General features: G+C 37.5%; 1 protein-coding gene across 10 annotated transcripts in view; it reads left to right on the plus strand.

Annotated features, from left to right (window-relative positions):
• Window positions 1-24,164, plus strand: part of GPHN (gephyrin) — a 538,290-nt gene that overhangs the window by 488,835 nt on the left and 25,291 nt on the right. For all 10 annotated transcript variants that reach the window (XM_027552205.1, XM_027552200.1, XM_027552202.1 and 7 more), the window contains one exon: window positions 21,931-22,018. In XM_027552205.1, the coding sequence (XP_027408006.1) occupies window positions 21,931-22,018 (88 nt within the window). The remainder of the gene's footprint in view (window positions 1-21,930; window positions 22,019-24,164) is intronic.

The raw sequence follows: 24,164 nt of genomic DNA on the forward strand, positions 1-24,164 counted from the left end.
GCAATTCTGAGAATATGCAGATCTTTATTCCTTTCTTGGATTGTATACCTTACATAAAACTGAGAACAGTTTTTTAAAGTACAATTGATGCAAATCTAAACTTCCTCAGTCTTAGAGTGCTATATTGAAAAATCCCAGAGTAAATGGTTTAAAATGCAGAGGTGGAATGTGGGAGGAAAGAATTTATAACTGTTCAGATGGAAATCTTTGCTGGGAGTTTAGCAGAGGAGACAAGGTACATTTAATCTGTAGCCTGTTGATATTCTGTGAAGGTTGCCTCCCTCTTCATTCTTCTCTTTCCTGTGTAAGACATTTGCTTATGAAACAAAGGCTGTTATACAGAAGCCTTTGTGTGAAACTCTCCAGGGAAATAAGCAGGGTCTTGAGAGAAACTACCCTGTGTTTAAAGCGGGGAGAGAAATAACTGAAAACGTCAGCAAGCACAGAACAGTTACTCAGCTAGGCAGATAAGAGTAGGGAGTAAGAGTACTATTCTTATTACTTTCAAAAGGTTTCAGTCTGGGTTTAAATTCTACATGATTAGATTTCTCAGCTCTTATTCTTATCACCTTTCATAACTTTAACAATAAATGTTAAAATTGAAGAATAAGACTCTATAAAACATTTGTTATTTGTGGTCTTTTTAATAATAGCCAGTGTGACAAGTGTGAAGCAACATTTCACTGTGACTCTGATGGATTAGTGATGTTGAGCATCTTCTCATGTGCTTATCGGCCACGTGTATGAAAAAGATGAATTTTTAAACCCAGAGATGTTAATTGAACTTTCCCAGCATTATACAAGTGAGTGGCAGAGGTGGAAATGAAATCTAAATTTCTTGAAATTAACTATCATTATGAAGACAAGAGAATAACTGTAAATATGTCAAAAGAAGCATCATATACGTTGGAATGGTCTGCGAGAGTTTTAAAAAGGTGCATCTTTAGCTAGAACAGAAAGGATGAATAGGATTTGTGTAGTTAGGAAGAATGTATTAACCAAGTAGGAAACAGGGAATGAACAAAAATAGAGAAGTAGAAATGAACAACTTAGGTCAGGACCGACTGGTTAAAATAGGTTTAGGAAGAAGGATACATGTAAATTTCATAGAAATTTGAGGCCAAATTTTGAAAGGATTTGCAATCCAGGCAAAACTACCCAAGTTGCTTAAATGTACAGCTTTTTTTAAAGCAGAATTGACATAATAAATCATTATTTTGGAAAGATAATTTGACCAGGTATTATCACATGGACTAAAGTTGGAGACCTATTAGAAATAAGAACAACAGTTTATTTCTTGTTCAGTTCATAAGTACTGATTGTGAATCTTTGCAAATCATCTAGAGAGCTTATTAAAAATGCTGATTCTGATACAGCAAAACTGGAGTGTGCCAAGATTTAGCATTTCTAACAAGCTCCTAAGATATCAAGCCACTGGTCCATGGATCACAGGAAGTAATAAGAATGTAGTATATTTAATCATGTATCAGGGCTTCCTTGGTGGCTCCTGTAAAGAATCTGTTTGCAGTGCAGGGGACTGCCTCCAATGCAGGAGATGCAGGTTCAATCCCTGGGTTGGGAAGATCCCCTGGAGAAGGAAATAGCAACCCACTCCAGTATTCTTGCCTGGGAAATCATATGGATAGAGGAGGAGCCTGGTGGACTACAGTCCATGGAGTTGTAAGAGTCAGATACAACTTAGTCAGTAAACCATCACCACCACTACAAAGCCTCATTGAAATGGTATATGTCTATTCTATAAACACAAAAAGAATGCTTGCAAAACCCAGTTATTAGGTCTGTCACAGTCTTACATCCCTCTCTAGCAATACCCCATTTCAGCTTCTTCATTCTCCATTAGTACTTTATCCTTTCTTGGTTTTGGCAGCATCTCTTCCTATGCTCATTTCCAAGTATAAGTGTCAACCAAGGCTCACCCTTGACTATCTTTCCTGCTAATTCTTTATGCTGACTCCCAAATCTGATCTCTGTCTTGAGCTCTATGCCTAGATCTACCTGGTTGCTGGGTGTATTTTCAAGTTCGTCAGGCAGAGCAAACTCAACATGTCCAAACTAAATTCATTATCGTTCCTTTCCTCTCTCACTGCCCACCCTTACTGCCATCTTATTCCATGTCCTTGAGTTCTTTAACTTATATGCAGAGTACATCATGAGAAATGCTGGGCTGCATGAAGCACAAGCTGGAATCAAGATTGCTGGGAGAAACATCAATAACCTCAGATATGCAGATGACACCACTTGTATGGCAGAAAGTGAAGAAAAACTAAAGAGCCTCCTGATGAAAGTGAAAGAGGAGAGTGAAAAGTTGGCTTAAAACTCAACATTCAGAAAACTAAGATCATGGCATCTGGTCCCAAAAGTTCAGTTCAGTTCAGTCACTCAGTCGTGTCCGACTCTTTGCAACCCCATGAATCACAGCACGCCAGGCCTCCCTGTCCATCACCAACTCCCGGAGTTCACTCAGACTCACGTCCATCGAGTCAGTGATGCCATCGAGTCAGTGATGCCATCCAGCCATCTCATCCTCTGTCGTCCCCTTCTCCTCCTGCCCCCAATCCCTCCCAGCATCAGAGTCTTTTCCAATGAGTCAACTCTTCGCATTAGGTGCCCAAAGTACTGGAGTTTCAGCTTTAGCATCATTCTTTCCAAAGAAATCCCAGGGCTGATCTCCTTCAGAATGGACTGGTTGGATCTCCTTGCAATCCAGGGGACTCTCAAGAGTCTTCTCCAACACCACAGTTCAAAAGCATCAATTCTTTGGCACTCAGCCTTCTTCACAGTCCAACTCTCACATCCATACATGACCACAGGAAAAACCATAGCCTTGACTAGACGGACTTTAGTTGGCAAAATAATGTCTCTGCTTTTGAATATGCTATCTAGGTTGGTCATAACTTTCCTTCCAAGGAGTAAGCGTCTTTTAATTTCATGGCTGCAGTCACCATCTGCAGTGATTTTGGAACCCAAAAAAATAAAGTCTGACACTCTTTGCACTGTTTCCCCATCTATTTCCCACGAAGTGATGGGACCAGATGCCATGATCTTCATTTTCTGAATGTTGAGCTTTAAGCCAACTTTTTCACTCTCCACTTTCACTTTCATCAAGAGGCTTTTTAGTTCCTCTTCACTTTCTGCCATAAGGGTGGTGTCATCTGCATATCTGAGGTTATTGATATTTCTCCCGCCAGTCTTCATTCCAGCTTATGCTTCTTCCAGTCCAGCGTTTCTCTTGATGTACTCTGCATATAAGTTAAATAAACAGGGTGACAGTATACAGCCTTAACGTACTCCTTTTCCTATTTGGAACCAGTCTGTTGTTCCATGTCCATGTCTAACTGTTGCTTCCTGACCTGTATACAGATTTCTCAAGAGGCAGGTCAGGTGGTCTGGTATTCTCATCTCTTTCAAAATTTTCCACAGGTCCCATCACTTAATGGCTAATAGATGGGGAAACAGTGGAAACAGGGGCACACTTTATTTTTGGGGCTCCAGAATCACTGCAGATGGTGACTGCAGCCATGAAATTAAAAGACGCTTGCTCCTTGGAAGAAAAGTTATGACAAACCTAGACAGCATATTAAAAAGCAGAGACATTACTTTGCCAACAAAGGTCCATCTAGTCAAGGCTATGGTTTTTCCAGTAGTTATGTTATGGGTGTGAGAGTTGGACTATAAAGATATCTGAGCACCGAAGAATTGATGCTTTTGAACTGTGGTATTGGAGAAAACTCTTGCAAGTCCCTTGGACTGCAAGGAGATCCAACCAGTCCATCCTAAAGGAAATCAGCCCTGAGTGTTCATTGGAAGGACTAATGCTGAAGCTGAAACTCCAATACTTTGGCCACCTCATGCTAAGAGCTGACTCATTTGAAAAGACCTTGATGCTGGGAAAGATTGAAGGCAGGAGGAGAAGGGGATGACAGAGGATGAGATGGCTGGATGGCATCACCAACTCAGTGGACATGAGTTTGAGTAAACTCTGGGAGTTGGTGATGGACAGGGAAGCCTGGCATGCTGCAATCCATAGGGTCGCAAACAGTCGGACTCGACTGAGCAACGGAACTGAACTAAACTGAGTTTTCTGGCTCAGCAGCTGCCCACACCAGCCACCCAGTCTCCCAACCCAGAAGAAACCTGAATGGAAAACTTCTAGCTTTCATTCATCTCTGCATTTAAATCCCTTACAGTTCCCCCCATCAGTATTTCTTATACATTCCTCTCTCTTCCTGTCTACCACCCTGGCTTAGTTTGGGTCTCCATTTACTTTTTGTTTAGACATATGAGACTAGCCTCTTAACTGGCCTCCCTGCTTCAAGTCTTGTTCTCTTCCAACTCACCATCTATTCTGCTACGAATATGATCTTTCCATAGTGCAAATTATGTACTTATGGCAGAATTGTGGTTTTATTATATATACGTAAGCATACTCCCCAGTGGCTCAGGCGTTAAGAATCTGCCTGCAATGCAGGAGCCTTAGGAGATACAGGTTCGATTCCTGGGTCAGGAAGATCCCCTGGAGAAGGACATGGCAACCCACTCCAGTATTCTTGCCTGGAGAATCCCATGGACAGAGGAGCCAGGTGGGCTATAGTGTATGGGGTCCCAAAGAGTTGGACACAACGGTAGTGACTTAGCAAGAGTACTCTAATAATTCAAGTAACTTTCATGAAGTGTTATGCTATATCAGACATTGTCTCAGTCTTTGGTACTACAGGGAGAAGGAATTGGCAACCCACTCCAGTATTCTTGCCTGGAAAATTCCATGGACAGAGGAGCCTTTCACAAAGAGTCAGACATGACTGAACAACTTTCACTTCACTTGGTACTACAGAGATGAATAAGATAGTTATTAGTAAGAACTACAAGGAAGATTTCAATTCTATTTCACTCCTCTCTTTCCTCCCCAGCTAATCCATATCTTTTACCTCCAGCCTTTTCACTCCAAACGTGTCAGTCTTTACCTGGGAAGAGACACGAATCTTTACCTACTACCTACTATATATAACACTATACTGCACTTTTTTCACTTATCTTATTTAGGCCTCATAAAACAACAGATCCAGATAAGTGTCTTTTATCCTCATTTTGTAGATAATATTGGGTTAGCCAAAAAGTTCTTTTGGGTTTTTCCACAGGATGTTTTGGGAAAACCCATGAGACAAATGAAATTTTTGGCCAACCCAATACTACTGAAGCTCAAAAAAATTAAATAAGTTGTTCAGAGTCTTACCCTCTCCTATTATAATCTCTTCTTTTATCTTTCCTCCCACAACTACTGGAGCCACTTTTGCAGCATTTATTACCTTTGGGTAATTTATTATACCAAGTTCATTGTGTCTTCAGGAGTGGGAGAGAATGGAGAAGACAAAATAAGAAGTCCAACCTAGGCTTATCTAACTCCAGGATCTTTCTCCTTTTCCTCTACCATACTGTCCTCTTAATTAGGCTTAGCACCTGCAATTTACTAATATTAAGGTTAATAAACTAAATATTCTACATCCATTTTAATAGATAAAACCTCTAAGTAAATAGTAATTGTCAATATTTCAAAGGCCAGAGAGGAAAATTTAGTTTAACTTTAAAATTAAATACTGATTGTATATATGTATGAATGAAAAGGACTTGAGCTGCAAAATCCTAGATCTTTAGGTTTTATACAAGTGGATGGAAAAAAAAACAGGAGGATTTATTTTTTTTTCTGGACCCCTAAATAAATCTTATTTACTGTAAAATACACTCTTCCTTCCATACAAAGAAAAGCCCTTTCCTATTATAATCTCTTCTTTTATCTTTCCCCCCACAACTACTGGAGCCACTTTTGCAGCATTTATTACCTTTGGGTAATTTGTTATACCAAGTTCATAGTATCTTCGGGAGTGGGAGAGAATGGAGAGAAAAGGAGTATGGGAAAGAGAAAAGAGTTTGCATGCAATGTGAATGTGTAATAATTTCGTGTATTCAGACCTGCATTAATTCAATTTACAAATGACCCAGATTCACAGATGGCCTATTCTAACCTTTCCCTTACTCACCATCTGAGTACCTCTGTCAATACTTTAAGAGAAGGGAAAGAGAAATAGCCCTTAGAGAAAGGAAAGGGGGAACACCGTGAATAGCAAAAAACTGTCAAGGGACAGTTAATCTCCTTGTTCCCTGACTCTCAAGACCCAGGCTGCTTAGGGGAGCCCAAGTCGTTGGCTCCATGTGTGTGTTCTGTTTACTTTGTGATACTCCCTGCTAATCTAATATTTAGAGTTCCATTTGTGTTTTAAAGTATTCTACCTGAGGATGAGTCATTTACATATTAATATTTATCAGTTCAAATCAGATATCCAACATGTGGGTAAGTCTGCTGTCCTGAAAAAACAGGAAATAACCACTTAAAATGAAGTTCTCTGACTTAGAGGAGCAAATTCTGAAAAGACCACATCAGAACCTTAGCACAGCAAGATATGTAGGCATGGCAAGAAGTACATTTTATCTATTTGGGTCCTCTCTCTTTTTTCTTGATGAGTTGCCTAAAAGTTCAGCCATTTTGTTTATATTTTTGAAGAAACAGCTCTTAGTTTCATTTATCTTTCCCAGTATTAGTCTTCATCTTGTCTTTAATTCTGTGTATGTATAGAGTTTATCTGTATGTGAATGTATGTAGGAAAAAACAAGAAATTGTACTTATTTTCAGCTTCACTGGTGGCTCAGATGGTAAAGAATCTGCCTGCAGTGCAGGAGACCCAGGTTCAGTCTCTGGGTCAGGAAGATCTCCTGGAGAAGGGAATGGTAACCCACTCTAGTTTTCTTGCCTGGAAAATTCCAAGGACAGGGGAGCCTGACAGGGTACATCCCAGGGAGTTGCAAAGAGTCAGATAAGAATCAGATAAGAATAAGACTGAGCGAGTAACACCCATACTCATTTTCACCTTCCATTTTCCTTCCATTTTTTTACTGAGTACATCATAAACATCTGTCCATATCATTACATAGTACTCTGCTATGTCATTTTAATACCTACATATTCAGTTCAGTTCAGTCTCTCAGTTGTGTCCAATTCTTTGCAATCCCATGGACTACAGCATGCCAGGCCTCCCTGTCTATCACCAACTCCTAGAGTTTAGTCAAACTCATGTCCATTGAGTCGGTGATGCCATCCAACCATCTCCTCCTCTGTCGTCCCCTTCTCCTCTCACCTTCAATCTTTCCCAGCATCAGAATCTTTTCAAATGAGTCAGTTCTTAGCATCAGGTGGCCAAAGTATTGGAGTTTCAGCTTCAGCATCAGTCCTTCTAATGAACATTCAGGTCTGATTTCCTTTAGGATGGACTGGTTGGATCTCCTTGCAGTCCAAGGGACTCTCAAGAGTCTTCTCCAACACCATGGTTCAAAAGCATCAAATCTTTGGCTCTCAGCTTTCTTTATAGTCCAACTCTCACATCCATAGATGACTACTGGAAAAACCATAGCCTTGACTAGATGGACCTTTGTTGACAAAGTAATATCTCTGCTTTTTAATATGCTGTCTAGGTTGGTCATAATTTTTCTTCCAAGGAGTAAGCGTCTTTTTATTTCATGGCTGCAGTCACCATCTGCAGTGATTTTGGAGCCCCAGAAATAAAGTGTGCCCCTGTTTCCACTGTTTCCCCATCTATTTGCCATGAAGCCATGGGACCAGATGCCATGATCTTCGTTTTCTGAATGTTGAGCTTTAAGCCAACTTTTTCACTCTCCTATTTCATTTTCATCAGGAGGCTCTTTAGTTCTTCTTCACTTTCTGCCATAAGGGTGGTGTCATCTGCATATCTGAGGTTATTGATATTTCTCCTGGCAGTCTTCATTCCAGCTTGTGCTTCATCCAGCCCAGAGTTTCTCATAATGTACTCTGCATATAAGTTAAATAAGCAGGGTGACAATATACAGCCTTGACGTACTCCTTTTCCTATTTGGAACCAGTCTGTGTCCAGTTCTAACTGTTGCTTCCTGACCTGCATACATATTATTCTACAGTAAAAAGTATAATTTGACTGATGGAAATGACCCTTTGTTGACAGACATTAGATTGTTCCCTAATCTTTCTCAATTGTGAGTAGTTGATGAACATCTTTATAACTAAACTTTACCATATACCCACAATTATTTGATAGCTTTTAAATTTCTATTTTATTCATTTTATGACCATTTATTGAGTGACTGATGTATGCAGAGCTATAGTGAAAGCAGGGGTAAAATGATAAGTAAAACAACTGCTGTCTTCAACTGCTTGGTGGTAGGCATGTGGAACAAATTGTTCATGGCTTTATCCTTAGCATTTAGAATATTGCCAGCACATGGTAGCTACTCAATAAATTCCAGGAAGTAATAGGAAAGGAAAGAGGGGAACACCGAATATAGCCTGAATATGAAACTAGTCAAACCTGGGAATGTCAAACAGGTACAAATTAGTGGGTGTTTACAGGGCTGAAGTACTTCTAAGCGCCATCCTATTTCTACTTTGAATATGGAACAGTAGATATCCAAGTCTTCTTTTCCCCATGACTGATTAAAAAACCTGTTAGCCCCTCTTTGTCCTCCTAGGCAGCATGAGCTATTGTTCCCTACTGTGGAGAAAGTCTTAGACAAATGAGGATGGTTGCATATGTACGTAAGTACAGAGTGCTGTGTGTGCCAGCCACGACAGGTGCAGCCAGACTTGGTTAAGATACGAGGCATTGGGCACATATGTGCTTCTCTATGTTCACATTTTCCTCTTTTCCCTCAGTGTCCTGATGTGGCCTAAACAGGGTAGGAAAAGGATTTGTTCCTATTGAGCCAGAGTTGTTTTCTTTCCTATCACACTAATAAACTCCATAAAAGCCAGGACAAGATCTGTCTTGGTAATCTTGTGTCTTCAGCCCTTAGTAGGAGTACCTCCTCTAGATTATACAACCCTGCCTTCTTTTCCTGTACCACCCTCCTTTTCCATGGTACCTAGAAACTTCCAACTGTGCAACTGTCCAGAAAAATCTTACAGGGTTCCCTCAAAGTGGGTACCTTAGCCATGGGAGCAGATCAGAAAATATGGCTCTGACAACAAAACTGAATTAGTAACTGAGGCACATCACAAAAAAAAAAAGAAAAAGGAAAAGCTTTGTACCTAGGATGATTCATTTTATATTTCTGAAGAATGTGGGGTGGGATGGGGAAGCAGAATTCCAAATAGATTTAGGAAGCTTCTAATGTTAAAAGTTGGAGAGTTATCCCACTGGCTTTGGGTGAACTTACACATTTACCTCTTAAATATAACAAGCAGTGATCATGGTTCAAATACACAAAATCCACTTGGGGAAATTTTTTTAAATGAAGTTCAGCATTGATTGAATTTATATCATTCCTAAAACTGAGTTTAACTATTGAGCTGTTTGTATTTCTACATCAGTTTTGAAACAGCTTGGTAAATGTAGCTTTCAAACTGCTGACTTGTACTTTCTATTCTAGCCTTTCAGGGGCTGGAGGGCTGGGAAATTCCTTTAATTAAGAAAAGAATTCCCCCTTCTGGAAAATCGCCATCCCATAAGCCTATCCCATTCAAATCATGCTGGGCTTGCTTGGTTCTGTCATAAATTGATGTTTTGGATTTAAATTTCCTGATCCTACTGCTGCCAATTTGTGAAGCTGCCTCCTCGCATTAAAGCATGAAATAAGAGGAACAAGCAATAAGATAGCAAATTGGATTCTTTTAAAACTGGCACATTTAGCAGGAATTAACAAGCTAGACTTAACAGTACAGTGATTATTTGAGCAAAGCCCAGTGCTTTAACATCCTCCAATTTGTGAACCAAACATATCCTAACTTCCTAGTGCTTAATTTGTAGAACTAGAAATCTCATATTATCAGACAGAATTTAGATCTGGATTTAATTGGCTCATATCCTCTTTATAAACTACCAGCTTCCTTTATGGAATAAATACCCTTTTCTGCTCAAAATACAAAGTTTTAATTTGAAGTCAACGTAATAGATTTATTTTCTGATCACTTATTTTCTATTGGCTAACCAAAAATATTTTTTATTGTAACAAACTTTATGGTATTGACAAAAGGGTCTTCCTACTCTTAATGACAGACTTTTTCATGGGTACTGCATTTGCCTTTTTTAGTCCTTAAGAGTTGCTGTTACAGTTGACCTGACCGTTTGTTCCAAGAATTACCTCCAGGTAGTATTGTAATTTCAGAAATTTTTTTCTTATATGACCTGGCCCTCATAAAAAGCAATATGTCCAGAAAGCCTTTCCTAATTATTCCAGGCCAATTCTGATCATTCTCTTCTACTCAACATTTGTAACATTTCTTTTCATTTGTATTTTCATTTTAATTAATGTATTTAAATTCAATCAATCAATGTTAATTTAATTGCTCCTTTTATTCATTTTCTAAATTTTTTCATATGTTTTCTGCACTGATTTGTAAACATAAAGGTGGTGACCATACTTTGTTCTAGTTTTATACGATTCCATAGTACTTAAAAACCCAGTGGGAATGAAGGAGAACTAAATGATGACTATATGAATATACAGTTTGATCTTGTACCTGAAATAGACACCCAGGAAATATTCATTATTCAGGAATTTATCCTTCCTTGACTTCTGAAGAAATTAGTATATGATTAGTTTATCTTTATCTTTTTTGTAATCTCTGTATGATCAACAGCCGTTATTTTTTCATCTCCAAATCCTAGAATTTTTTCTCACCCTCCTACCGTCATCTTCACTCTTCTTAAAATGATACAGCTCACAGTTGGTATAACAGATGAAACAAGAAACTAATTAGCAGTTGTTGTCCATCTGTGTGTTTATATTAAATATTTTAAAATAAAACTGCATTTGCATTCTGAGTACTCTGTCTGAAATCCATAAAATCTAATCTTGGGTAAAGGTTCTGTCTTTGTTTTGACTTTGCAGTAGACTACATGGTAAAGCAAAAAAAAAATTTATGCCAGAATCAGGATTATAGTAAGTTAAGACAAATACAATTTTTTTCAGTTTTATTGAGATATAACTGACATACAGCACTGTATAATTTTAAGGCATACAGTATAATCATTTGACTTATGATAGGTCTATGTTTAGTTTTATAAGAAACCTCCTTACTGTTCTGCATAATGATTTACCAATTTGCATTCCCACCAACAGTGTAAGCGGGTTCCCTTTTCTCCACACCCTCTCCAGCGTTTATTGTTTGTAGATTTTTTGATGATGCCATTCTGACCAGTATGAGGTGATACATGCACTATTGTAAGTAGTTCATCACAGCACTATTGACAATAGCCAGGACATAGAAGCAACCTAAATGTCCATCAACAGAGGAGTGGATAAAGAAGATGTAGGATACACATACACACACACACACACACACATACATACATATATAATGAAATATTACTCAGCCATAAAAAAGAATGAAATAATGTCACTTGCAGCACCGTGGATAGACCTAGAAATTGTCATGCTGAGTAAAGGAAGTCAGACAGGGAAAGAGAAATATCATGTGATACTGCTTATATATGGAATCTAAAAAAATGGTGAACTTACTTACAAAATAGAAATAGAGTCACAAATGTAGAAAACAAGCTTTTAGGTATAAGGGGGAAAGGGGAGGAAGGATTAAATTGGGAGATTGGAATTGATCTACAAGGCTACTGTATATAAAATAGTTAACTACAAGGACCTACTGTATAGCACAGGGAAGTCTACTTAAAACTCTGTAATAATCTTTATGGGAAAAGAATCTAAAATAGAGTGGATTTATGAGTGATATAACTGAGTCATTTTACTGTACCACGGAAACTACCACAACATTGTAAATCTACTCCAATAAAAATGTTTTTAAAAAATCGTTTGACTTACATACATCATGAAATAATTGCCACAATGAGTTTAGTGACCATCATCTTGTATATATACAAAATGAAAAAAGTTTTTTCTTGTGATGAGAGGTCTAAGGATTTACTCTCTTAACAACTTGGATATATAACATACAGCAATGTTAATTAATCATGTGGAATGTTACATCCCTAGTACTTACTTATCTTTTAACTGGAACTTGGTACCTTTCCATTGCCTTACCCAATCCCTCTCCCCCCTTACCACCTGCCTCTGGTAATCACAAGTCTGACCTCTTATTTCATGGGTTATTTGGTTGGTTTATTGAACTGTAATTGATTTACAATACTCTGTTAGTTCCTAGTATACAACATGGTGACTCAATATTTCTATACATTACAAAATGATCACCACAATGTTAGTTACCATCTGTCACCATACAAATATATTACATTATTATTGACTGTATTCCCATACTGTACATTTCATCCCTGTGACTCATTTATTTTGTAAGTTTGTACTTCTTAATTTCCCTCACCTATATCATTCATTCCCCCATCTCCTCCCCTCTATCAATCACCTGTTTGTTCTCTGTATCTGTAACTCTGTTTCTATTCTTATGTGTTTGTTCATTTGTCTTGTTTTTTAGATTCCACATATAAGTGAAATCATACTGTATTTGTCTTTCTCTAACTACTTTCACTTAGCATAATCCCCTCTAGGTATATCCATGTTGTCACAAATGGCAAGATTTTATTCATTTTTATGGCTGAGTAGTATTCCACACACACTGTATACACACCACTTGTTCTATTTATCCAGTCATCTATCAGTGGACACTTCAGTTGCTTACCTATCTTCACTACTGTGGATAGTGCTACAGTGAACATAGCGGTACATATATATTTTCAAAATATTTGTTTTTTTTTCTTTGGAAATATACACAGAAGTGGAATTGGTGGATCATATAATAGTTGTATTTTTAATTTTTTAAGAAACCTCCAAGATGTCTTCCATAGTGGCTGCACCAATTTAAATCCCACTAGCAAAATGGCACCCCACTCCAGTACTTTTGCCTGGAGAATCCCATGGACGGAGGAGCCTGGTGGGCTGCAGTCCATGGTCGCTAGAGTCGGACACGACTAAGAGACTTCACTTTCACTTTTCACTTTCATGCATTGGAGAAGGAAATGGCAACCCACTCCAGTGTTCTTGCCTGGAGAATCCCAAGGACGGGGGAGCCTGGTGGGCTGCCGTCTATGGGGTCGCACAGAGTCGGACACGACTGAAGTGACTTAGCAGCAGCAGCACTGCAGAAGAGCCCCCTTTTCTCCATATTCTTGCCAACACTTGTTATTTTTTATGACAACCATTGTCTTTTTTATAATAGCCATTCTGACAGATGTGAGTTGATACCTCATTGTGGTTTTGACTTGCAATGCTGTGACATTTAATTAGCCTGAGCTTCTTTTCATGTGCCTGTTGGTCATCTAAATGTCTTCTTTGGGAAAATATCTATGCAGGTTATCTGCCATTTTTAAATCAGGTTATTTGTTCTTTTTTTTGATTCTGAGTTGTATGAGTTGTTTATGTACATTGGCTATTAACCCCTTATTGGTCATATCACTTTGCAAATATTTTCTCCCATTCAATAGTCTGCTTTTTCATTTTGTTGCTAGTTTCCTTCTTTGTGCAAAAGCTTTTTAGTTTGATATAGTCCCTTTTGTTTATTTTTGTTTTTTGTTTCACTTGCCTGAGGAGACTTATTCAAAAAAATTATTGCTAAAATCAATGTAAAAGAGCATACTACCCATGTTTTATTCTAAGAGTTTTACAGTTTCTGAATTTTCACTTAGGTTTTTAACCCATCTTTAGTTTATTTTTGTATATGGTGTAAGAAATTGGACAAGTTTGATTCTTCTGCAAATAGCTGTCCAGTTTTACCAACATCATTCGTTGAAGAGACTATCTTTTCTTCATTGTATATTCTTGCCTCCTTTGTCATAGATTAATTGACCATAAGTTTGTGGGTTTATCTGGGCTCCCTGTGTTGTTCCATTGATCTGTGGGTCTGTTTTGGGTCTGGTTTTGATTGCTGTAGTTTTAGTATGGTTTGAAATTAGGGCGCTTGATACCTCCAACTTTGTTCTTCTTTCTCAAGATTGTTTTGGCTATTCATGGCCTTTTGTATTTTCATACAAATTTTAAAATTATTTATTCTAGTTCTGTGAAAACGGCCATTGTTATTTTGACAGGAATTATGTGTAATCTGTAGATTGCCCTGGGTAATACAGTAATTTTAACAATATTAATTCTCCAATCCGTGAACACAGTTGGTGTATCCTTCTGCTTGTGTCATCTTGAGTTTCTTTCAACAGTGTTTTATAGTCTTCCAAGGACAGGTCTTTTACCTCCTTAGGTTTATTGCTAGGTGTTCTATTCTTTTCGACGCAACTATAAATGGGATTATTTTCTTAATTCCTCTTTCTGATTGTTTGTTGTTAGTGTATAGAAACACAACAGACATATATATAACTTTGTATCCTGCAACTTTACTGAATTCATTTATTAGTTCTAATAGGCTTTTTTTGGCTGACATCTTAAGGATTTTCTATGTATAGTATCATATCATTTGCAAACAGTGACAGTTTTTCTTTTCCAGTTTGGATCCCTTTTATTTCTTTCTCTTGTCTGATTGCACAGCTAGGATGTTCAATGCTATGTTGAATTAAAATGGTGAGAGTGGACATCCTTGTTTCCTTCCTGATCTTCAAAGTGCTTTCAGCTTTCCACCATTGAGTATGATGTTGACTGTAAGTCTGTCATATATGGTCTTTATTATATTGAGGTACATAGCCTCTACCCACTTTATTGAGAGTTTTTATTGTACGTGGATATTGCATTTTGCCAGAAGCTCTTTCTACACCTATTGAGATGATCGTATGATTTTTATTCTTCTTGTTAATGTGGTATATTAATTGATTTGTGAATATTAGACCATCCTTTTCTCCCTGGAATAAATCCTACTTGATCATGATGTATATTGTTGAATTCTGTTTGCTTATATATCATTGAGGAGTTATGTGTCTATGTTCATCAGTGATTTTGGCTATAATCTTTTTTTGCGATATCTTTGACTGTTTTGCTATCAGATGATGCTGACCTTGAATATAAGTTCAGAATCATTCCTTGCATCTCAGTGTTTTGGAATAGTGTGAGAAATATAGGTATTAACTGTTCTTTTACTCAGTAGAAAATTTCTAACAGCTGGCCATCAGTTTTTATTTGATACTTTTACTGAGAAAGATATTATTTGTCTCATGAGATAGCACATTTATTCTTGGATGGCTGTTATGTATGGCAAGGATTTTTTTTCTTTTTATTACACTAAGCCAAAGTCTTTATCCCTGTTTCTCTCAGCTATTAGTTCTAATTCTGCCCTCATGAGCAACACCAAATAAATTAACTCCCTCATCTACTTGACAGCCTTTCAAAGGAAATACTATTTATGATTATATAAATTTTAAGTAGTATCTTCTCTTCCATCCACAGATAATATTATTTGCCCATAATATCATTAGAGTTGTAAATATTGTACACTGTTCATTCCCAAAGCTACTGTGGAGAGATTAAGTTGAGGCCAGGGTTCATTCAGTTCATTTATTGAGTGCCTACAACGTGCAAGGAGTTGGCAGGACAGTCAAGAAGCCTAGATAAAATGAGACTATGTCTTGTGAGACAGACATATATTATTGTATCAGCTTTATAAATTTGCCTTTCATCACAACTTGCTTCTTCTCTTTATTCTGTTTAGTTCTTTTGACTTTAAACTCCACTTTTACATCAAAATGCCATTCCTGATTTTTTGCATGTTTACATTAGCTTGGGGCCTTTTACCATAGCTTTTATTTTTATTCTTTCATATCTTTTAAGTGTATCACTTATAAATAAGATCCAAATGGGATTTGAGCTTTAAAAAACGAAATCTTGCATTTGCCTTAAGTTACTGTAACCCCGATTGTAGCTTGAAGGTCATTTTGCTTTACCATGAAGATTGCTATAAATATTCCCTTGATATTTTTTCCTTCCATCTTACATTATTTTTACTATTAATAAAATTTTTGTTATCATTGTCCTTTTCTCTGTTGTTGGTTTAATCCAGGTGCTATCTGTTCCCCTTCACTCATTATTTTGGAAAATATGGAATACTCTACCATCCCCTGCATACTTTCCTTCCAAATTCTGATACTAATAATCAAATATTTATTTCTCCACTGTTATTTTTTTTTGCCTTTATTTTATTTATTTATTTTTTTTACTTTACAATATTATATTGGTTTTGCCATACATCAACATGCATCTGCCACGGGTGTACATGTGTTCCCCATCCTGAACCCCCCTCCCACCTCCCTCCCCATACCATCCCTCTGGGTCATCCCAGTGCACCAGCCCCAAGCTTCCTGTATCCTGCATCGAACCTGGACTGGTGATTCGTTTCTTATATGATATTATACATGCCATTCTCCCAAATCATCCCCCCCCCTTCTCCCACAGAGTCCAAAAGACTGTTCTATACATCTGTGTCTCGCTGTCTCGCTTACAGGGTTGTCGTTACCATCTTTCTAAATTCCATATATATGCGTTAGTATACTGTATTGGGGTTTTTCTTTCTGGCTTACTTCACTGTGTATAATAGCCTCCAGTTTCATCCACCTCATTAGAACTGATTCAAATGTATTCTTTTTAATGGCTGAGTAATACTCCATTGTATATATGTACCACAGCTTTCTTATCCATTCATCTGCTGATGGACATCTAGGTTGCTTCCAATGTCCTGGCTATTATAAACAGTGCTGCAATGAACATTGGGGTACACGTGTCTCTTTCAATTCTGGTTTCCTCAGTGTGTATGCCCAGCAGTGCGATTGCTGGGTCATATGGCAGTTCTATTTCCAGTTTTTTAAGGAATCTCCACACTGTTCTCCATAGTGGCTGTACTAGTTTGCATTCCCACCAACAATGTAAGAGGGTTCCCTTTTCTCCATATCCTCTCCAGCATTTATTGCTTGTAGATTTTTGGATCGCAGCCATTCTGACTGGTGTGAAATGATACCTCATAGTGGTTTTGATTTGCATTTCTCTGATAATGAGTGATATTGAGCATCTTTTCATGTGTTTGTTAGCCATCTGTATGTCTTCTTTGGAGAAATGTCTATTTCTCCACTGTTACATTTTTAAAAGGTGCTCACTATACCCTTCCTGCACAGCCTTCCAATTTCCTCCCTGCACCTCCTACATCACTGAGACTTTGAGAATACTTTTACTTCTCCCAGCTACTTCCACTCCCCCCACTTTTAGGCATTGCTGAAATAATGCTTTTAAATCTAGACTGTTACTAAGTTTTCTTTTTAGTATACATCTGTACAACTTCTGAGGAATCCATGTTTAGCACATATATTATAATTTCCCTGTTTGATTGTTATTCATTTAGATTTAGTTATATATTTTCTAAATGCATGTATGTGTGTGTGTGTTTTACTAGTGTTTACTCTTCATCTTCCCCTAACTTGAAGCCTCTGATCTGGTTAAATTTTTTTCATTTAGAGTAATTTTTCTGTAACATTACTTATTGATTTATTATCTAAATTTTTGCATTTTCACAAATATTCTTTACTGATAGATGAAGAGTGTCTAGGTATAGGATTTGGATGTTGCAAGCCTTTTTTCTCAGAGTACATTGATGTTAATCTACTGTTTCATAGTTTTTAGTGTTGTAGGTAAGAAATCCAAAGCCAATATTCTTTTTTTCTTTGTTAGTAAATCTAATCTTTCTGTCTGACAGTTTGTAAGATTTTTTCTTTATCCTTGAAATTTATTTACATTCTTAGGTTTATACTCTTTTGTCAGTCTTAAACTAGATCACAATCAGTTTCTAGTGCTTTAAATCAATGAATGTTAGACATGGAAAGGACCTAGTCCAAATTTTCATTTTAAAAGTAAGGACAACGAGACTCGAAAAAAATGATGTTCATTTTTCAAAGTCATCTCAGCGGTAGAGACACCTTGATTCTAGGCCCTGACACACTCAAGCCTTCAATTAACACTTCTGTTTTCTGTCACTGAGCATTTAAATTTTTAGCATTTAACACTGAATCATTGCTTTTATATGTTTTTATGTAATATTGATAGTCTCAAAGAACCATGGGTAGGTTACTTATTTCAAGTGAAAGTGGAAAGTGTTAGTAAATCAAGATTAATACTAGTGTTAGATTTATCTTTAAAAATGGTTAATCACTCTCCAAACCTAATTAAAACTGCAGTTTTTAATGACTTAGGAATTAAATGATATCACAGTATCCCTTTAAGACCTGCCGCTCTTTGAGGAAAGGGAAGCAACTGATATATATATATGTAAAGCTCAATCTGCTTAATTCCATATCCCTTCCAGTGGCAATGGCGAGACTATATTTCAAATGTAAAAAGTACAGTTTATTAGATATTGATCATCACTATTTGGCATACACAAGTTAGATATATATTCTTAGATAACAATGATAAATAGCTATTTTTCTAAAGATAATATAACAAAGTGTCTTTCACAATGTGAATAACTACTATAGTTTAAAAGAATAGTAAAATGAACATAGGTGACCTTGAATCTGTCACTGCCTTTGTGAATTTCATTGACCTCTCTTGTCCTGCCTACATCGTAGAATTGTAAAACTAACACATAAGTGTGAGAGTGTGTTGTTCTTTTAAAATGTGAGAATAACTGTCATTAATTTTATTTCTTAAATATCAACTGATCTTATATATGGAAGTAATGTCATATATAAGACATATAAGGCTGTATTGTGTTCTCATTTTACTCTCCTCTCTTTAAGAAAATTAATGTGCTATGCTCTCTGTTTAACAAAACATAAAATCATGAATTATTTTTAGCCTACTGTAATATCCATGATTATAATCTTTGCTGCCTATTTTTTTTTTATCATTATTCAGAGTAATCTCAGTCTTAGAAAGCAAACTCAATTTTTATTTTTTAAAAGTAAAAAGGTTGAGGTGAGTGAATAAAAAATAAATACAGGAAAATATCAGCATTTGTCAGATTTGAGAGATGGATACATGGGTGTTACACTATTATCTTATGTTAGAAATATTTCATCACTTAGAATATATTATGACTCACAAGAGAGCAAATTTATGACTTGTAAGCAGTCCTAAGTTATGTTTAATCAAATCTTACTTAGTTTTCATCTGAATATAGGATTCAGAATTATGTTGGTTTCATTCCCCAGAAATGTACTAACATGTCCACACACACATTTTTCTTGTCACCCCAGACAGATCCTCACCTGTTGCCTTAGCATCCTCTGTTTGATGCTTTTGCACAATCATCTATTCTGCTGAGATGTCATATGCCTGAAAAAAACTAGACAATTACTCTACTTAGGCACTTGACAAGGAGGCAGAGGTTCTAATCCTAGCTCTGCCTGTACTGCTCCACCTAGCCCTCAATATGCCACTTTGCCACTCCGAATAGCGTTCTCCTTTTCTGTAAACTAGGGATGATTCATACCTGTTCAATCTACCTCAGAGATTTATTGTGAAATAACAGGTGGAATTATATCATGCAATATAAGTGAAGGTACAGATCCTCTGACAGTTGCCACACTTTGCTGCCTATCCCTCTAAGCTATGATCTCTTACTAGATCAAACAGGTAGGCAGAGAAGACAGAGACGCACCAGTCCCAGAGTGCTCAGAGCTGTGCTACTGGACACAGTGACCCCCAAAGACCTTTCCAACTTTAAGATTCAGTGATCTTGTGAATCCACCAGCCTCAGAGTAGAAAGCAGCATTGAGCGTATTCTTTGAAACATAATAAATTACAGTAAGGACTTGCTTGGTATAAAAGTCCTTTCAGTTTATTTCTGCAAATTAGAAAATTTCCTGTGGAAAGTTGATGACTCTTCAGTTTTACAAAAATAGGAAAAAATCTTTCCCAGATAATATGAAAATAATAAATAAGGGAACAAATCACAGAAAAGTATGTTTATTTGCAGTCATCAGCTAGCCTGTCCCAGGAACTTTATCCATATACAAAGATGTCAGTGTGTATGTCACTGCTACTTTGTTTCCAGTGACTTTACAACCCTGTACAGTCAACATGCTACAAATACAATACGATAAAACTGGTGGAATTAGCTAATGTCTCTTTATACTAGCACAAAATTCTATATGTATTGATAATAGTCAGTGCCCACTCACCTGAACCACATCCCACATCACCCTGTGTTTGTAGCGCTTTACCATTTTCTCCATAGGCCAACCATTTGGCTCAACTTAATGGTTCCAGCAAGGCAAAGGCACCAGAGTGCTGGGCATACAGTAATCAAGAATCCATCACATTCATATCTTATAGTATTTCAATACAGGGGATAATTTGCTTTTTTTCCTTAAAGCAAAATGAAAAAGATTGATGAAAAATCTGTTCAAAATACACAGTCCAAGAATACTTTATTATTTTTTTAATTTAAATTTATTTATTTTAATTTGAGGCTATTATATATATTATATATATATTATATATGTTATATGTATATTATATATGTTATATATAATATATATATAACAATATTATATTGGTTTTGCCATACATCAACATGAATCCACCATTTTGAATATATTTCTTCCAAGATGTTCACCTAACCAAGTTAACTTCAAAATCCATTTCAGGGATTTTTTTAAGTTTTTTTTTTTTTAATGTTTACACATAAATCCTTCCTTCATTAAATGCCTGGGTATTTTTTGCTGCATAAGCGATTAACTGGATGAGTTCAAGGGATCTCTGCGTCATAGATTGAACTTCATGTCAGCCATTTTTCAACTTTTACCATTGTTTTGTCTTCTTGGGAGTTCCTTCACCAGAGCCAAGCAACCTCCAGTATACTCATGGACAGACTAGCGCTTGGGGTGCAAGAGAGTTCTGTCTAAATTCAGTAAGAGAACCTAATAGTAAATGGAACTATTTAGGCTGAAACCAGGCCTGGGTTACTGAGCCATTTGGACTTTTCAAATATAGTTCTGTGAATGTATTTGAGGTCCAGTCTGTGATATTCTTCTGTGTTAGTCACCGATATTCTCCTAAATAAAAACTGCCAAATATGCTAAAGTTGAACTCTGCCAGGTTGTTGGGTATGTTTGTGTGATAACTTCTCTCAGTACTTCCAGTAATATCAACAACAACAACCAAACTTCCTTGAAAACTTGTTTTGTACAAGGTTTTATTCCATAAACTTATATGTACTGTTACTTAATCCTTATAACAACCTTCTCGTATCCCCACTTTATAGATGGAAAACTAAGGCAAAGAACGGTTAAGCAACTAACTTACCACTTTTCCAAGGTTCTGCATCTCCCAGGTCGTAGCACCAGGGTTTAAACTCAGGCAGTCCAAGTTCAGAGCCCACACTCTTAATCTCTGTGCTGTGCACCTCCCAACTTGGTCTCTTGTAGAGCCTCTTGGGTAGATCTCAGGTTTCTTTTCTTACCTCTGTCACTCCTGGATAAAATATGAAATGATGCTCTACTTAAAAATCAGCCCATTTCTTAAGGCCTAACCAAATTAAGTCATATTCCCTCTAAAGGGTCCTAAGTCTCTAGCACCTAGAGTGATCAATTTTCCTGGTATGCCTGAAATTTCCTAGAACGTGTAACTTTCATGTTACATGAAACTAAATCCGGGATACTCGTAGGCAAACTGGAAGGGTGAGACAGCCCACTTACACTTCACTGTGTCCCCTCTTTATACCGCCTTGTTATATAGAGCAAAAAGCCCATCAAAGTACCAGTAACCACCACTTCTGCACTTACAAGTTTCTTTCTTCACAACAAGTTATGCTCCCACTGCAAAGAGACCTTTTTGATTCCCACTTCATACAGAATTTAGTGCTGTGTTCACGTTAATGCCTACTCACTGAATAGGTGGTTTAGTTTTCAGCAGGCACTGTATATAAGAATCTTTCCTTGTGTGTTAATTTGTCTTTATTTTTTTTTCCAGCCCAGATGACTTACTCAATGCCTTGAATGAGGGTATCAGTCGTGCTGATGTCATCATCACATCAGGGGGTGTGTCCATGGGGGAAAAGGTATGAAAAAATGGGGTTCTTGAAACATAAGATTGATTAACAGTGGTCTGGTAGACATCTTGTATCCATAACCAGACCCCTACGAAGCTGGAAATCCACAGGTGTTCAGAAATTCCTGAGCATTCTAAAAGGGATGCAGTACAATAGGTCAGGTCAGACAGCTTACCATCTCAAATTAAATCCAGCAGTGACGGTGTTAAAGTGTAGATATTAATCGGTATTCTCCATATAGCAGACAGATTGCTGGGATAGTCTTCCCTCAAATTTTCCTAGAGGTCTTGAGCAGATTGCTGCCATTTTCTCCCAAGATCACAAAACCTAGGGGCTGGGGCCTGCATTGTCACAAAGCTGTAAAAAATATTTTGCATGACCATCAAACTACCTGAGGAGCTCTCAGCGTCATAAGAGCAGACCCTGAGGTTAAGAGTACTTAAGTACTTATATTTCTTATATTTCTTATTTCTAGAGAGTGTTTTCATGTAAAAGTTTTCTTGGTTGCTAATGAACTAATTAAGGGACAGTAACCATTTGGCAGACCAAAAGTTTGTTTTTCTAGGACTTCTAAAGAGGCAGCAAGCTTGTAATTAACATAGGCTTGGCAGATGTGGCTCAGTTATGGTAAGAACAGAACACTTAGTCTTAACCTTCTTTATTGGTGCTAACAAAGATGTCATTTATCCTAGGGATTTGCTCACAGGTAAACAGCCAATATAGTAAAGCATATTGGTTTTCTTTATTTTACTCTCTGTGTAGTAAGATACTTACAATAATTCTTTAATTTACTAAGAAGGTGATTTTAAGAACTGGGCATCCCAGAGTATTCCATAGTGTTAGTTTCTCAGTCATGCCCGAATCTTTGTAACCCTATGGACTGTAGCTTGCCAGGCTCCTCTGTCTGTGGAATTCTCTAGGCAAGTATACTAGAGTAGGTTCCCATTCCCTTCTCCAGGGGATCTTCCTGACCTGGAATTTGAACCCGGGGCTCCTGCATTGGAGGCTGACTATTCACCATCTGAGCCACGAGGAGCTAATAATTGTCCTTCCTACCTCCTCGAGGCAGGAATGAGATGAGAGAAGAACCAGGAAGAAAGAGATAAAGTATCAATGCAGCGAACTCCTGCCAGCCTGAAAACTCTAGTCCTCAAAAGAATTCCCGTGTACTTCAGTAGCAGAAAGAAAGAAAAGTATAAGAGAGAGAACATCTGTTTTAGCCCAAGGGCTGAGTCTGAAAATCAATCACTGAAAACACAGGGAAGTAAGTCAAAGAAAGATCCAGAAGCATTATGTAGCAGACATGAATTTTAAGTACAGAAACTCAGGTATGCAAGAAATTTATTTACTTGTTTAAACTTAAATTCTACTATGAGCACCGATACTATGGAATTGGCAGGAAATTTACTTAAGCCACTGCCGAATTAATTGCCTCCAGGAATTATACCAAAGAACGGGCAGGGGCTTGAGAGGCAGCAGGGCATCAAGGAGATGCACATCTGGTCACCAGTGTTCACTGGATACATCTAGAGTGTCCTTGTCATGTTACCATATATCTCAGGTCTTTGCTCTTTGGGGGCCATACTAATAGCACTGAGATCAAGGGGGAGGCTGGAAGCCTTAGAGCAGAGGGAAGGGGTCCTTGCCGCATGTGGGACCCACAGACCCCAAACCTCGTCTCAGCCAAGGAGAAATGACTCTTCACAGTTGATTCCTTCAAAATATCTCCCCAGCCCCACCTCTTCGTGCTCCAAAAAAGCCTTTTCAAAAAGTTTTCATTTTTTATGTATCTGCTTTTTGCCCTAAAAACTAAGGAATTATATGCATTACTGTAAATTCTCCATCACCTACAGAATTGTACAATAGCTCAAAGACAATGAAAGGTATATAGATAACCATTAAGGATACCCTAGATTGAACAAGGCAATGGCAACCCACACCAGTACTCTTGCCTGGAAAATCCCATGGACGGAGGAGCCTGGTGGGCTGCAGTCCATGGGGTCGCAAAGAGTCGGACACAACTGAGCGACTTCACTTTCACTTTTCACTTTCATGTGTTGGAGAAGGAAATGGCAACCCACTCCAGTGTTCTTGCCTGGAGAATCCCAGGGACGGGGGAGCCTGATGGGCTGCCATCTATGGGGTCGCACAGAGT

Source organism: Bos indicus x Bos taurus, chromosome 10, assembly GCF_003369695.1.
Source record: "Bos indicus x Bos taurus breed Angus x Brahman F1 hybrid chromosome 10, Bos_hybrid_MaternalHap_v2.0, whole genome shotgun sequence".
Taxonomy (NCBI): Eukaryota; Metazoa; Chordata; class Mammalia; order Artiodactyla; family Bovidae; genus Bos; species Bos indicus x Bos taurus.